Here is a 15,323-nt window from a genome sequence, read left to right as displayed (position 1 = left end):
TTAATGAAATAAAAATTATCTAGTATTAAATAATAGTTTGTGCAATACAAGAGTAATAAGTAATCGTCATAAATGGGTTTTTACTACAGAAAAAAGAAACAAAAAAACAAACAAAAAAGTAAGTTATAGCTTATAATTTGTTTATATATGAACTTATAATGTTTACTTTAGCTAATTATCGATCTATGATTTGGATTATTCCGTTATAACATTGATTATTCTTTTGTTAATTCAATTACCCAACGAAAATTATTTACTTTATTTTAATTCTAAAATTGATACTTTTATTAACGAAAGAAGACTAAGACAAAACTCTCCCATGAATACAAAATAGATGGACTATAAGTTTCGTGAATAAGTTAACCATATTTCTCCTACAAGCATAAAAAACTCTACATCAATCGACAAAAAAAATGTTCATAATAATATATCAATTACAAAGTTCATGACATGCAATAATTCAACCCTTCTATTAAAACTGTTATTGATGCTAAAAAATTATTGTTTGCTGTAAATCTGATTTCGGAAAATTCCTAAGTAGTTAATTGTATGAAAAACACATTAATCTAAAAAAAAGCAGGAGCAACAGAGTAGAAATCAAATAAATTAATATCTTCGAAAAATAACAAACGTGCTGCTAGAAGGATTAGAATTTTTTCGCTAGCAACGACATAGAAATTATTAATTGAAAATGAGGGATGAAACAAAAATTTTATAAAAATGAATGTGTAAGTTATAAAAAAATTATAATATAACGAAGAATACTGAAGATTAGAATGTAATGCAATTTTTATTATAAATGTCTGCACTGTAACAAGTCTATCAAGATTGAAATTTATAAAAAAAAAAAGAAAAGCAAAGAATATTATTAAAAATAAATAATTTGGAGCAACGTTTCTCAATCTTTTTGGAATGCGGCCCAATACATTTGTTTGTAATAATACCATTATCCAAATGTTTATAATATGAATACGATTTTTAAGAATCTGGTAAACTGGAGTTAATGTATATTATTTTATTTAAATAAATGATTGTTACCGTAATATTCCCATAAGACCATTCTGCGAAAACTTTTTGAAAATCTTATAGATCATTAATCATTTTTTTCACTTTTGTATAAGGTAATAAGTATCATTTCGCGGCTGATAGATTGAGGAACGCTAATTTAAACCATTTCATTTATACTAGAAGATTACTTTTTATTATTATTATTTTTAAGATTATTTTTTATTATTATAAAAATGATACAATCGATATGCCAGAGTTGATAAATAATTAAGAGTTTAATTGATAAAGAAATGATTAAAAAAAAATCTGTTTATTTTTCCATGATACGATCAAAATTGTAGACCTGTTTTTGAATTCACAGCCATCTTTTCCGAAGTTATCCTAAACTATACAATCCCTTCGAAAGAGACCATGTACTTCGTTTAAATGGAAGCTTCAAGAGAGAAAAAAAGAGTAACTTAAGATCGAAATTCTTGAACAAAGTTTAATCGTTCGACGAAGGATACGACGAAGCTAGCATACGATATTAATTTCGCTTCTAATTTCAGGTATAAATTCTTTAATTTATTTGCACAGTCGACCAAAGTGGTACATTGAGCTTCAATAAAATTCATAAGACATCTCTAAGCGTGGAGGTTAACGTTGTTAATAACTCGCATGCGAGATCAACCTGAATCATAATGATACTTAATCATTTTCTCTCACGTGCAAACACCATCGGCACGTATCATTGACATTTCGACGCGACTAAAATTTTCATGAGTTTTGCCGTTTAATATTCAAGATAGCTAACTATATTATTTACTTCTCCGTTCGATTCCGATGATAAACAACATCATTTGATAGACAACAAACTTGTTTGTTTTTCTTTTTTTTTAGTCTGCATCTTTAAATGAATTCATTACATTTGTTTTGAAATTAGCATTGCATAGTGTAAATCTCTTTGTAAATAAAGCGTCTTGTACAGGCATTATTTACGAAATAATTTTATCTCATAGATTGTATAATGAAATACTTACAAGTTTAACAAACGGATAAATTTCGAATGAAGTCGGAAACAGGATATTCATGAATTTCAACACCATATCCGTATTTGAACAGAAATCCTTCTCTTTTTTCGAAGAACACTGCAAAACAGAAAATATAAATTATAAATTAAGAATTAGAATCTTTTACGTCTACGTTTATTGCGTTTGCCATATTTACTTTTATATCTATTTTACGTTCACTTAGCAAACAATTATTTTTAACTAAAACTTGATTTTCTTTTGTTTTTATACAAAAAAAACTTTGTTAAATAAAACAAATATAAAATATTTCGATAGACCTATTACAAACAGCTTTACTGAAAAATATAACTTTCATAGAAAAATCGATTTCGTTACTCTTAATCACTCCTCAACTTTTTTCTATTTTTAAATAATTCCGAACTATATCTGAATAAAGTCAAACGTATCTCGATAAAGATCAGCCTTTCGGAACCGACTGCGACCGATGAAAAGTTTAATGCGACCTTTTGCAACGTACCGACTAATTTCGTACATAGATGTACTCTCGGAAAGAGAGAGAGAGAGAGAGAGAGAGAGAGAGAGAGAGATGGAAGGAGAAAGGGAGGGAGGGAGAGAGAGAAAGAAAAAGAGAGTTACATAGGTCTGGGTCATGGTCCGAATGAGCTCGCTCTGGCGCGTGTTCTGACTCTTCCAAAAGCTCCGTTCTAAATCTATTTAAATTTCGTATAATTATAAAACTTTGAATAAAGTGCTCCTAAACGAGATGCTTTTTCCGGTACCGATTTCAATCGATCCATCCGTCCAATTTTCGATCACATTACTTTTGATTATTGACGAAGAAAATGTAAGTTACTTTCTTTCTTTTCTTTTTTGTTTTAAATCGACATTTGCATGTACATAAATATATAAATATATACATATATATCACCTACGTATTTAGATATGTGTATATAATATACATAAATATAATTATAAAAATTCATATTTTTATACATAGTTTATAATTTCTTCAAATGTTCGATCAATCATAAATAAAATATTAAAAAGGATACCAAAAGATACATTATTAAATCATTTTTTTTTAAGTTGAACTTTATATGTTTATATACATACGTCATCCTGCATACATATGCATAATTATACGAATTTATATTTATGCATATACTATGTATATAATATACGTCTATAAAAAACAATCTTGTTTAAACATAATAATTTTTAAATTTAATCAATAACTATAGATTATTCCAGATATTCAATCAGTCATAACGAAATATAAAACAAGAATACCAAAAGATTCGTGATCCAACGTGATATCGATACATTCGATCATGCGAACTAAGATTTACAGTGACAAAAAAAAAACAGTAAAAGAAAATGAAACAAGAAAAACGAAAGCCGTGTATCCGAAAGATCGAACATATCAATCAAAAGACGAAGAAAGAACGGATCTTCCTTTTTCTTCGATAAGAGGTTGTTTGGATACTGAGCAAAACTTTAAATTACACTCATATTGTTTTTAAGGGTTGTACCTAACATATATAGTATTCGCAATTGCGAATCTGGGGCAGGTGCTAGTTTTTGATACACACCAGCACACTCATGGAAAATTGCCTTTTGTTACGTGCAAAAGGTTCGTAAAGTAACTCAGAAAATTTACTGCATTTTCGAACTGGCACATCACGTTACGAGTTTATTTGAGCATCGTTTATCCTTCACTTATTTCAATCCATCCTAAAAAAAAACGAATTTTTCTTTTGACATATGCTTTCACAAATTTATTTATATATTCTTAACTTTTCTTTTTTCTTTTTCTTTTCTCCTTCTTCTTTTATAAATTATTAATCGAATGTGCACCCTGTAATTCGCTCTAACACGATTAACACACATTATTTTATTAGAGATCGATGTAAACTAAACGCAAGGAAACACGATTAAATTGATCGTAGCAGGAACACGATAATATACATGATGTGAATTGTGTTACGTGTAACTTGAAAATGTTCGCAAATTTTGGAAATCTTTCTTGTCTCACGTAATGTAGATGGCTCCACGAGCTAATTACTATATACTTTTTACAAAACATTATATATCAAGCCTACTAAAAGTTTGTCTGTTTGTTTCATTTTTAAAAGTTTGTTTTATCTCAAAATAATTGTTCTCCAAACAGACAAAGCATTTCGATTGACTATAATTTTGACGTAAATAACAACTATGCGTCGTTTGTAGTCATGATCATAATACAATTATTTTTTTATAATACATCCACTTAGCTCTACAATATTGCTACGTTTATTTGAATAATAAAACAAAAAGAAAAGAAAAGAAGAAAAAAAAGAAATCTATCCGTTTATTCGTACTACGAATCACAGGCATGAAATAAACAAAGCAAAAAACGTTATTACTTACTCCTCGATGAAGCTAACTCCACCGAAATAGTAAAAAGACGTGAGAGATTTTTTATATAACTCAATGTTTCAGATAATCCTTTTTAATCCTTTTTAATCCGTGTTCAATAAGTCAACCGGTACGTCTTATTGTTAGACAATCAATCGAAATCACGATCGCACAACGTGCTTCGTCAAGAAAATCGATCGTCTGCGCAGAACAATTAGGCTTTTCGCACATTGTTTTTCACGCCTTCTTGAAAGCTATCCAGATACTTAGTTACTCTGAGATTTTCGAAGAAAGAGAGACAAACAGACAAAGATAGCGATAGATGAAGAGAGATAGAGAACTGCGAGAGAGCCGTGTCGCGTATTCTACCGACTAGCCACCCCAGAAATGCCTATGCTATTTCTGTTGACGGTTACTTGGATCAAGCTCGATTAATAAACATGTAGCTATGACTTGAAGAGGACGAGACGTGATGCTATACGCCGCTTTACGATCGATACGGATCACGAGTATGGATCTAAAAAAAAAATATATCAATTCGATCTCACAGATCTTGCCGATGTTGATCTTCTCACAGATCTTCTCCAATGTTGCTGCGTTATGTCATTCCCTCCCACCCTTCCCCGCCCCTCTACCAAACACTACCCAAAATAAATTTGAAAAAGACGTTGCAGAATCTCATTATTTTGTTTTTTATTTCAAAAATCACTTCGAAATAACCTAAAAATCAAACGAGTTTCTAAAATCATTTTCAATTGTATAGTTTTTTTATGTGAAATTTTGACTACCAAGAAATATTGTTATATATATTGGATTGATGAGTATAGGTTGAAGTAATCGATAAAGTATTATTTTATTCGAAATGACATGTGAGAGGATAGTATGCCTTTTTTCCTCTCTGGTTTCGATGAGAAATCAAAACGGCTTAACAGGTCAGCGGACTCCCAACGTCTACAATCGACGAAGCCAACTGTGCCTAGGTCATTTATTTTTGCCCGATATTTAAACGACCGATTCCTCTCCTATGACTAAAAACCTCGACGAATCGGGTCGTACGTCGGTGAATATTAACCTTCGAATTATCCAATGAGAGCAAAATGGATAAGAGAAACCAAGATAGAGAAAGAGAGAGTGAGGAGGGGGAGAGAAAGAGAGGAGTAACAGCAGAAACGTTTATTACTTTCACCGCGAAAAGAATGACGTAAATTTGAATGTTACGCGCATCGATCATCGTAGGGTTCGTATTTAACTTTAACTCCGTTCGAAAAAAAAAAGAAAAAAAAATAAGCTTCCTTAAATATCTCACGTTTATTTATGTGTGTTCAACTGACGTAAAAAGAAATCAAGGCAATGATTCGATTAAATTCGATTTAATTCGATTTGATTTGATTCGAAAATCACACTAGAGTCAAGTTAACATAATTGTAAGATCGTAAATTCTTTTTATTCATCTTCTCGTTTTGTTTTTTCATCTTTCTTTCATCCTTCATAATCAGTTTTCAACTATGCTAATTCGTTAATGACTAAGCGTAAAATATGAAACGATATGTGATACATTATATCGATTATCGTTTAAGAAAGAATTATGATATATATTAGATATCAAATATAATCTAAAAAGTTATTTCGATATACATAACTGTATCTATTTATCAAGATTTTCTTTTATTCTAATCATTGATGAAAGCAGAAGTAGATCGGAAACATTTTATCACGTTTGAAGAACGCTTTTATTGACATCTATCGGCGTAAATATAGTACCAATTTCATCTGGTCGTTGATCAAACGTGAAAATAGACTCAAAATCTTCTTCGTTTAAAAATAACGTCATTGATAACTAAAAAAGTAGACACATATCATATGATCCTCTGAATAGTGTTACTGTCAAATAAAAAATCAAGAAATAAATAAGTTATAAACTTTATATTGCGAATAACATACAACATATAAAACGAGAAAAAGTATGTAAAGTTTATATCGAAAAAAAATTGTTCAAACATTGTTTAATGTTGAAATAAGTGAGTTAATGATAGAAAATATTATGATCAATGATTATAGCTAAATAATAGTAAACAGTCTTATTTCTTCTAAAAAAATGGCAACGCTATATCAAACTCAACTTTTGACAGCTTTAAGAAATAAAACAAAACACCTGACGGAACTGAAAAAAACATTTGTCCGGCCTTTGATACAAAGTAAGACAATATTATTTTATTTTTAATATTAATCACAACTAATCTATATTTATTTTATTTAAGTTGCTGTGAAAGCAATAGAACAAGAACATATAGAAGAAGGTGTTCTAGACAGAATTAGCCAAAAATATAATATACCTTTGGAAGATGTAGATGAATATTTTTCTACTATCTTTACTATCTTAAAAACATATCTTAAATATGTATCATATTCTGTCAAACCGGCAGATTTCAAACAAGCTTTAGAAGAATTAAAGTAAATATATATTTTCTATGTTATTAAAATTATCGATAGTATAAACTATTCTTATTTATTATCACTTTGACACATGTATTTTTTTCAGATTTTTTCTTTCTTCAGATTGCATTGAGGATTTATATACCGTTATATCTGGTCAAAAGAAAGCAGATTTACTTACAGGTTTAATGAAAAAAACAAAATTTTTTCCACGTTTATTATCATGCAAATGGCGTATAGATGTTATTATTTCATCAAAGTACGTTGAATTTTTTTAATCATTATTTTAATCTTTGACCCATCACTTTTCAAAGTATATTTTGGCAATATACTCTTGTATCTTTTGTTTTCAGTGTTTTAAGTAGAGTGCTGGAACCATACATTATAATGGAATGTACATTTGATACTGGAGAAATTCATACATTCGAACTTTCTTTAGTACAATTTCATCGCTTTAGACATGCCGTAGCAAGCATTCTTGTAGAGATACAATCATTGGAACAACGGAATACTTTAAAAAGTATACAGCATAGCTGATGATTGTATCAGCAGCAACAAATGTTATTATAAACTTTTTATAATAAAATTACATATTGAAAAAAATATTTGTAAAATAAGTTCAATCATATTAGAAATTATAATAACACTATTTTTAATTTTGTAAATATCACAATAGAAATTATGTAATATTTTTATTTTCATTTATCATTAAAATAATGACAAAACAAATTTTTATAATTGTTATTTATTACTATTACTTTTTATTACTTTTCAACTTTTTTATTAGAAATAAGAAATATTATAAGTGCGCATGTCGATCAGACGAGCGTGTTATCTACTTGTATGAGTGTCAGTGTGTTTTACCAGTTTTCATTGACGTTCGCTCCTGTATACATTTAGAATCTATATTCCAAATATAGATTTTCAGCAACATGACATCGTTATTAAGAAATTGTTGGAAATTATCACAAAGCCTGTCTACAAATGCTCCTAAACGTAAATGATATTTATGAAACGTAATTAAATATCAACTTAAATTATATAACGATCCATTTTTATCTTAGGTTATGTGAAAGCTTTTCCATCAATACGGTGCAATAGTACAGAAGTAACAGAAAAAACAGAAAAAACAGAAAAACCAGAAACTCGACGTAAGTTTTAATTCTTTTCTTTTCGGAAATTATTCCGAATTTATTTGTATTTTATAAATAAATTGCACAATTATAAAATGTTATACTTCAAATTTATGTGCTCGATATTGCTTGTTTTTTAATTATATGCACAGATTTGCATTATTATTGGTGATTATTCATGATATTAAATTAATTCTAGATATTTGTGTTTATAGCTACTGTACGCAAACCTAATCCTTGTATCGATATTGAACGTTTAAAAAACTTTGGACGTTATGTTGCCGAATGTCTACCAAAGTATGTACAAAAAGTTCAAATAGTTAACAAAGATGAACTTGAAGTTATGATTGCTCCTTTAGGAGTTTTTCCAACAATAGCATTCTTAAGAGGTCATTATAATGCACAATTTAATAATATAATTGACATAACTGCACTAGATGTACCCAATAGACAATATAGATTTGAGGTAATTCGTATTTCAATTGATTCTCCAGTTATAATGAAATAAACAGAAATAAATTTTGTTCTATTACTTTAGGTTGTATATCACTTCTTGTCTCTTGTATACAACTCTCGTATCAGAGTAAAAACATACACAGATGAATTATCACCACTTGATTCAATAACTGAAGAATTCAAAGGTGCCGAATGGTATGAACGTGAAATATGGGATATGTTTGGTATTTATTTTCTTCGTCATCCCGATCTCCGTAGAATTTTGACAGATTATGGTTTTGAAGGACATCCACTGAGAAAAGATTTCCCATTGAGTGGATACGTTGAGGTAATGTGTTTAGATATTAAGTTTTTTTGTTTTATGGGAAATTTATGAACACTAATTAATATATACTTTTATCTTAAGGTTCGCTATGATGATGAAAAAAAGAGGGTAATAGCAGAACCATTGGAATTGGCACAGGAATTTCGAAAATTTGATTTATCCGCACCTTGGGAACAATTTCCTAAATTCAGAGATTCAGCGCCAGCTATTGAAAATGTAGTAATAGAAAGAAGAGAAAAATAAACACTTGGTCAAGTAATAGATCAGAAAAAATTTGATTGGTTATTATATATTCGAAAATTTGTTCTGTTAAACAACAGAATCATAAACGAATACATAATAAATCTAAAATATCCAGTACTAAGCTATAGATAATTGACAAATTGATTGTGATGAAAAGTGTTATATTGCAATATTTCGTCAATAAAGTCAGTTTTAGTTACATATACATAGTTATATTATTCTTATAAAGATGAAGTATATATAGCCAAGTGCTCATTTATACAAAACGTACTTGAATATTACAATTATTTATCTGTTATGCTACTATTTATTTTGCATTTGTGTACAGACCTATATAAACTTAATATATTAATTATTAATTACAAAGTGCTTAGAATCTATCACGTAGTAAGGCATATTTTCGGTGATTTACGAATTAAAATTGTGAAAACAAAATGTTAAAATTAAATTATTTAAGTTACTGTGTGTCATAAAATTTTGCTATTCTTTTTACTATATTCACTGACATTGTTAAGTAACAGTAATCTAAAATGCATCCAAATACATTTTGTTTTCAATTATGAAATAATATGGAAAACGAATAAAATTTTAAAAGGTCTTAAGAAATTAAACATTTAACAGTGTGTTCATCCTTTAGACATAAATAGCACCAACTTCTTTACTTTATATTAAGTACTAAATAAAAATCAAATACACACACACGCACACACACACACAGTAACAATACGCGCGAACACGTAATGACGTATATTTATCATAATTTATAATTGAAGTTCTTACTTTCAAGGAGCAATAATCCTATGTGCAAGGCAAGGTTTTTAATTGTTCTTTCTTTCTTCTTTTTTTTTCTTTTTTTTTCTTTTTTTTTCTTTTTTTTTGGAAAAAGAGAGACTGTGTCTTCAAAAAGTTTTTCTAAATTTTCATAATACTTTTCTTAATAATTAGAGTAATAAGTGTGCGTGTAAAATATATACAGCATCACAGTGCTAAAGAATTATCTATAAGTTTCTTTTTTTCTAATATTAGTCTCGTGATCTTGTGTCGCGTTTTCAAGTTAAATGATAATATTCCTACAAGGATGTCACGATCAATAATCGTATACAATTTTTGCTCGAATAAATTGTTCAATATATTAGCAAAAAATGTAGATTACTATAATTTATCTATTGGACTGTTAACTTCTGATCCTTTTTGCCTTTTTTTAATGAAAGGAACAAAGCCCCATAGTAATGAACCTATAATTAAAATTATACCTAGGACACTAAAAATGGGACCATATTGGTCGATTTGTTGATAAACCACACCACAAATTGGTGGGCCTATAAGCTGCAAAATTCCATTAACAAATAAAGAAATGCCATAGGATGAAGTAAGTTTTTCAGTGCCGAGCATATCAGCCATAATAACTGCGGTAACTCCGACATATGTGCCAGAAGCTAATCCAAATATTCCACAATATACAGATAATAAGGTATAAGTAGTAGCCATTGGTAATATTGCTAAGGATACTCCAGAAGCAAATAAGCCGCCTACGAAATACCAATGTTTCGGCATTAACTTTATATCGGACAATGCAGATCCACCGATACGTCCAATGAGATCCAAAATTGACACGATCGATAGAAGAAGAGGGCCCATACTCTTGTCAAAACCTAGCGAATCTGCATAAGCTGGCAAATATATTACGAAATTCGTATAACTAACAGCATTCGTTGAATTTGAGATCAATATAACGAGGTACATAGGATCTTTCAATAAGCTACAATCAAAGAATTTATTTCCCGATTTTTCTTCCTGCTTCGGTGCACGGCCAGACCCTTTTCTCGTAAACGTATTAGATATTGCATTTAATGTTAATGTAGATGCATGTGCAGGATGTAATGCGGACAATGTGCTACCGTGATGAGGGGTACTAATATAATAAAATGATGAAGTACTGGGAGATTGAGTGGATGATTTACGTTTTATCAATTTCCCTGTTTCGACTCCTCTTTCAGGTACAGCGTGTAAAGCTGGTGTGCTATGCATTTGCCCAGTAATTTCACGCCCAGTTGGCATACTAATTTTTCTAGTTCTTCCTTGAACAGGAGTATTTTTATAATTTTCCAATGCAACGCTAGACGCGCTTTTTGGCACTATAGGCGCAGCTTTTTCACAGCTCGAGTTGGAAGAAATAAAATTATTATGTCTCCTCTCATCTTCAGGACTAGTAATAGTAATTGATGTAGTTTCTAAGCTTTTATGATCTTTCGAATCGCGTGATGGTCGCGCAGGAATCATGTGTTTTTCCACTGGATCGTATAATAAAGCACAAGCCCACACATTTAAAGTCATAGCTCCCATTATTAATACTGCACCTCTGTAAGAAAGCAAAGTTGCATTATTTAATTACACTGTAATTATATCTGAAAGATGAAAATTGTATAATAATATTAATATAAAAATTTCTAATTATATATATAAAATTCAGGAAGAAATTAGAAAGTGCACTGAATTAAATATCTATATTGGGATATTACGAAATGATTGAGATAAAATGACTTGTTATAAATATATTTTAACATAATATTAATGTAATCTTCTATGCATTTGCAATAAGTAATAATCTTACAGCAAGAGTATGTCATTTAGTATGAATATATAATAACTTATAGGAGTAAAAAGATAAATATCCATAAAATAAATGTAATCATTTTTAATAATAATAATATATATATATATCTTAAAAAACCATTATACACACATACACACGCGCGCTCACGCATACACATGTAACATTATATATCTAATGAAGTATTACGATGTCTTACAAATATTATAATTATCATGCATTGAATTAATCAACAATTAAAACTCTGTCATAATATTTGTAACAATTAAACTAATAATTATGTAATCACAGAAAAGTATATCAACATTCTATATAAATGATATACATACAAAATTATTAATATAATACTTAGAATATTTTATTAATTCCACTCTAGATATATATTCTAGATATATATATATGTATATATATATATATGTATATATATATACACACATATATATATATATATATATATGTATATATATGTATATATATAAACCTGTAAAAAAATGTGCTTTAAAAAATATTATAAAATTAAAATCACATGCAGTATAAAGATTTTCATATTACTGCTTTCTGTGTCTCTACTAATTGTTTTCTGCAACAAAGAAATTAAGAAATAATAGATATATAAATTGCACATATTATTTAGTATGATCCATACTCACATTTAGAAAATATATTTTTTTCTCCTGAAAGACCTAAAGTATTTATTAAACTTAATTACACTTAACATCAACGTAGTTATCATATAAATGAAAAGGATGTAATTTATATTCTATGTAATAGAAAATTGTGAAAATAGAAAGCTAAATAAATATGACTATAAATAAAATAAATATGACTATAAGGTAAAGATTATTAAATAAATAGAATAATATTACAACACTCTTCTATACTCACCTTAATATTAATTTACTTTAATTAAAGTTTAAGTATCAAACACTATATTTATATACACAATCACATTCAAATACACTTTACTGAAATATATAGAGTACTTATATTCTGTAAATTTTAAAGTAGTAATTACACTCTTCAAAAGAATTTCGTTTAAATAAAAAAGGAACTTTACTATTTTCTATTATGTATGCAAAATTGACCTTAAAAATTTAAAGAATGAAGTACTCGAAATATAAATTGTGCTATCACATAACAAAATTACATCTAAATTATTTTTATTTTATTAATAGTATATCTACCTGTAACCATACTCTTGTAAAAGAAGCCCAAGAAGTGGTGGAAGAAATATAGAACCTAAAGCACTGCCTGAGATACACAGACCATTGGCTAGTCCTCGTAGGCGTACAAAATAGGATGTTACAATGTATACGGTTGGAGGAAAAGCCAAACCTGCTCCTGTTCCTACCAATACTCCAAAACTACAAATATTTCCATTTTAAAATTATTCTTCTTATATTATTAAATATAATTAATTATTAAAATTATTTAACTACCTAACGCATAAAAAGCCAACAGAGTTTGCAAAATAACTTATCATCATTCCTACAGCAGCAGATGTACCACCCAATAATGATACTGTCCGATATGAGTACTTAACCGAAAGCACACTAGACAATGGCCCTAAAAGTAATATTTAACATTTAACTCATATAAATAGAATTATATATATATATATATATATATATATATATAAAATTTTAATAATTCTTTTATTAGATAAATAATCAAGTCATATGTTTTACCAAGAGAACTGTACAGAAAATAACATAATGCAGGAATCCAAGCAGCTGCAGCAGGAGATGCATCAAAAACTTTACGAAATTCAACGAATAAAACTCCAAAAGATTTCACCATTCCTGGAATAAGGACATTGACAAGAACAGATGCCAAAAGTACCAGCCATCCCCAACCTCCATCTGGGGGTACTAATTCTTCCTCTGCTGTTACATCTTTAACTAAAATATGAAAAGTAATAAAATAAAAACATTTCTTAAACTGTAAAAAATAATTTTTAAACACAATGAATAATTACATTTTTGTTAAAAAATATTTAATGATAAGGGAAATTAGTTTGTAAAATAAAATATAACATACAAATTTACTTTCATATTAACGTAAAATAAATTCGCGTACGAATAAGTTCAATCAAGTGATTACAAACAAATATACAATTTATACATGTTAAAAATATCATATAAATGATTACTTTCTTTCAAGAATATTATTTTTAAAGCAAAAAAATAATCATGCACGTATTCTTTTGACATTGATTGTATATTTATAATGACTGCTTTCCGCTTTAAATTCAAAAATAACGTTTTTCCCGCCAAGTAAACTGTCGATCCAAACAATGAAAAACTGTACACGCGCGTGACAGAAGAGAACGGATGATAAGAAACAAAGAAACAAAAAGAGAGAGAGAGATAGAGAGAACAACACGTACCGTGTTTGTTGGTCCCATTATAATTGTTTTGTCTTTCCTTTTTCGCGTCTTGCGAAACCAATTTATAATCGCCCTTTCTGGACTTCTTTGATCCGAACTTAATGTTGATTCCATTGTCTTGATCTTGAACTCGTTGCATTGTCATCAACCTTCCACTCTGTGCTAACCGCCGACATGCACCGTTAACAGTGAGATAAAGAAACACAATTGCAACTAGTAAAAGCTCTTTCGATATATAATGATTAAACGTGTCAACAACAAAGACAAGTAACTGATAAATGTAGAGAGAAAAAAAAATCAAATAGCAGGGGTGTTAACGGCGGGCGTAACTGCACCAAACTAGTATATATGCTTATACATTTAACATGTATGTATATGTGTATATGTATGTATGGCGTTCTGTCACTACAGTACAATACGAATATCAATGCTCGCGAATCATATAGTCCGCCCTCGTGTCCTCCTCTTCCGTTTTCTCGAACCTCATCAAAGCGAACGTAGAGTACGTTCTACCACTGTTCTCGCACCACTTTCTTCTTCGATAGGAATGTAAACATTCGTTTTGTCCGGTCATAGACTTCACCTTCGTCCACGAGTCTAGTCGACGAAGAAGAAGAATACGAAGAGAAGAACGCGCTCGGTGTAATTGACCTGACGACGCCAACGAGAGCTCGATAGAACGCTTACTACGATAATAAACCGACGCACCGTTTATTCCTGACTTTGGTTTTGTTTCAAATGGCATAAAGGACGACGACGATACCATGTAGACGAGGACTTTAAAACAGAAGTGCCGTTGTCATAACGTACTGTGTAACGAATGAATCGTTAGAGTTTCTTTGCGAGATAGGCTCGTTCCGACGAAAAAACCTCCCATCCGACCGTGCGTCGCGAGCAGACTGATCAGCTGTCTACCACGCATATCCTTCGTAGCCACTTTCCCCTACTCTTGCCGAGCGATCCAGTCGTTATCCCCACTCCTTCTACTCCAGCACGCGCGATCTTTCTTCTTTGTAACCGAAACCGCACGATCATGCACGAGTTTACGTATCTGTTCGCCTTTCTATCCATCTCTCTCTTTCTCTCTCTCACCCTCTCCTTCTTTTATGCTTTATTGCAAAATGTTTCGTCTCTTCCTACGACGTTCCAAATAGTTCGCAACCTTTCTCTTTCTCTCTTTCTTTCTCCCCTTCTCACTTCATCCCGCGAATTTATAAACTCTCACGTGTCAAGCAGTGTCGTTCCCGTCGATTTCTCCCACTCCTCCTTTAGGCTTTGCACAAGAAACACAGCGAATAGAGAGAATGGAAAATTTGTC

The 15,323-nt window shown here is 29.9% G+C and overlaps 4 protein-coding genes across 7 annotated transcripts in view; 2 read left to right on the top strand and 2 right to left on the bottom strand.

The window, feature by feature from the left end:
* The window catches only part of LOC124427928, a 22,148-nt gene extending 17,250 nt beyond the window's left edge, over positions 1-4,898 (bottom strand). Inside the window, exons 1-3 of one of the 4 annotated variants that reach the window (XM_046971385.1) lie at positions 4,428-4,898; positions 3,611-3,752; positions 2,028-2,135 (exon numbers count right to left, since the gene is read on the bottom strand). In XM_046971385.1, coding sequence (XP_046827341.1) covers positions 2,028-2,135; positions 3,611-3,622 — 120 coding nt within the window. In that variant the 5' untranslated portion in view covers positions 3,623-3,752; positions 4,428-4,898. Of the gene's footprint in view, positions 1-2,027; positions 2,136-3,550; positions 3,753-3,875; positions 4,010-4,427 lie in introns of those variants that run through there. The other 3 variants (XM_046971387.1, XM_046971386.1, XM_046971388.1) reach the window with 3 other exon arrangements.
* Positions 4,899-6,078: 1,180 nt separating this feature from the next.
* On the top strand, positions 6,079-7,518 carry LOC124427917 (COMM domain-containing protein 5-like). The gene is made up of 4 exons (XM_046971347.1): positions 6,079-6,610; positions 6,674-6,866; positions 6,955-7,107; positions 7,202-7,518. The coding sequence occupies exons 1-4, from the start codon at positions 6,511-6,513 to the stop codon at positions 7,383-7,385; spliced, it is 630 nt and encodes a 209-aa protein (XP_046827303.1). The 5' UTR covers positions 6,079-6,510; the 3' UTR covers positions 7,386-7,518.
* Positions 7,519-7,671: 153 nt separating this feature from the next.
* LOC124427912 (NADH dehydrogenase [ubiquinone] iron-sulfur protein 3, mitochondrial) lies at positions 7,672-9,210 on the top strand. The gene is made up of 5 exons (XM_046971344.1): positions 7,672-7,844; positions 7,913-7,999; positions 8,197-8,447; positions 8,520-8,765; positions 8,844-9,210. Exons 1-5 carry the CDS (start codon positions 7,781-7,783, stop codon positions 9,003-9,005), a joined length of 810 nt encoding a protein of 269 aa, XP_046827300.1. The 5' UTR covers positions 7,672-7,780; the 3' UTR covers positions 9,006-9,210.
* An 82-nt stretch (positions 9,211-9,292) lies between these two features.
* On the bottom strand, positions 9,293-14,900 carry LOC124427911 (monocarboxylate transporter 1). The gene is made up of 5 exons (XM_046971343.1): positions 14,006-14,900; positions 13,305-13,517; positions 13,056-13,182; positions 12,801-12,980; positions 9,293-11,364 (listed from the first exon to the last, which is right to left on the bottom strand). The coding sequence occupies exons 1-5, from the start codon at positions 14,148-14,150 to the stop codon at positions 10,158-10,160; spliced, it is 1,872 nt and encodes a 623-aa protein (XP_046827299.1). The 5' UTR covers positions 14,151-14,900; the 3' UTR covers positions 9,293-10,157.
* Positions 14,901-15,323: the final 423 nt, after the last annotated feature.

Source organism: Vespa crabro, chromosome 11, assembly GCF_910589235.1.
Source record: "Vespa crabro chromosome 11, iyVesCrab1.2, whole genome shotgun sequence".
In the NCBI taxonomy this organism is placed as follows: Eukaryota; Metazoa; Arthropoda; class Insecta; order Hymenoptera; family Vespidae; genus Vespa; species Vespa crabro.
The sequence above is the reverse complement of the archived record's forward strand: the minus strand, read 5'-3'. Positions and strand labels throughout refer to the sequence as shown.

Excerpts from the sequence above, each read along its gene's own strand:
- LOC124427912 (XM_046971344.1), top strand. The coding sequence starts at position 7,781 with ATGACATCGTTATTAAGAAATTGTTGGAAATTATCACAAAGCCTGTCT. Across the intron at positions 8,000-8,196 it reads AGAAAAACCAGAAACTCGAC|CTACTGTACGCAAACCTAAT; the intron begins GTAAGTTTTAAT and ends TTGTGTTTATAG. Across the intron at positions 8,766-8,843 it reads CATTGAGTGGATACGTTGAG|GTTCGCTATGATGATGAAAA; the intron begins GTAATGTGTTTA and ends TTTTATCTTAAG.
- LOC124427911 (XM_046971343.1), bottom strand. The coding sequence starts at position 14,150 with ATGACAATGCAACGAGTTCAAGATCAAGACAATGGAATCAACATTAAG. Across the intron at positions 12,981-13,055 it reads GTTGGCTTTTTATGCGTTAG|TTTTGGAGTATTGGTAGGAA; the intron begins GTAGTTAAATAA and ends AAATATTTGTAG. Across the intron at positions 11,365-12,800 it reads TTACAAGAGTATGGTTACAG|AGGTGCAGTATTAATAATGG; the intron begins GTAGATATACTA and ends GCTTTCTTACAG.
- LOC124427917 (XM_046971347.1), top strand. The coding sequence starts at position 6,511 with ATGGCAACGCTATATCAAACTCAACTTTTGACAGCTTTAAGAAATAAA. Across the intron at positions 6,611-6,673 it reads TGTCCGGCCTTTGATACAAA|TTGCTGTGAAAGCAATAGAA; the intron begins GTAAGACAATAT and ends ATTTTATTTAAG. Across the intron at positions 6,867-6,954 it reads CAAGCTTTAGAAGAATTAAA|ATTTTTTCTTTCTTCAGATT; the intron begins GTAAATATATAT and ends TATTTTTTTCAG.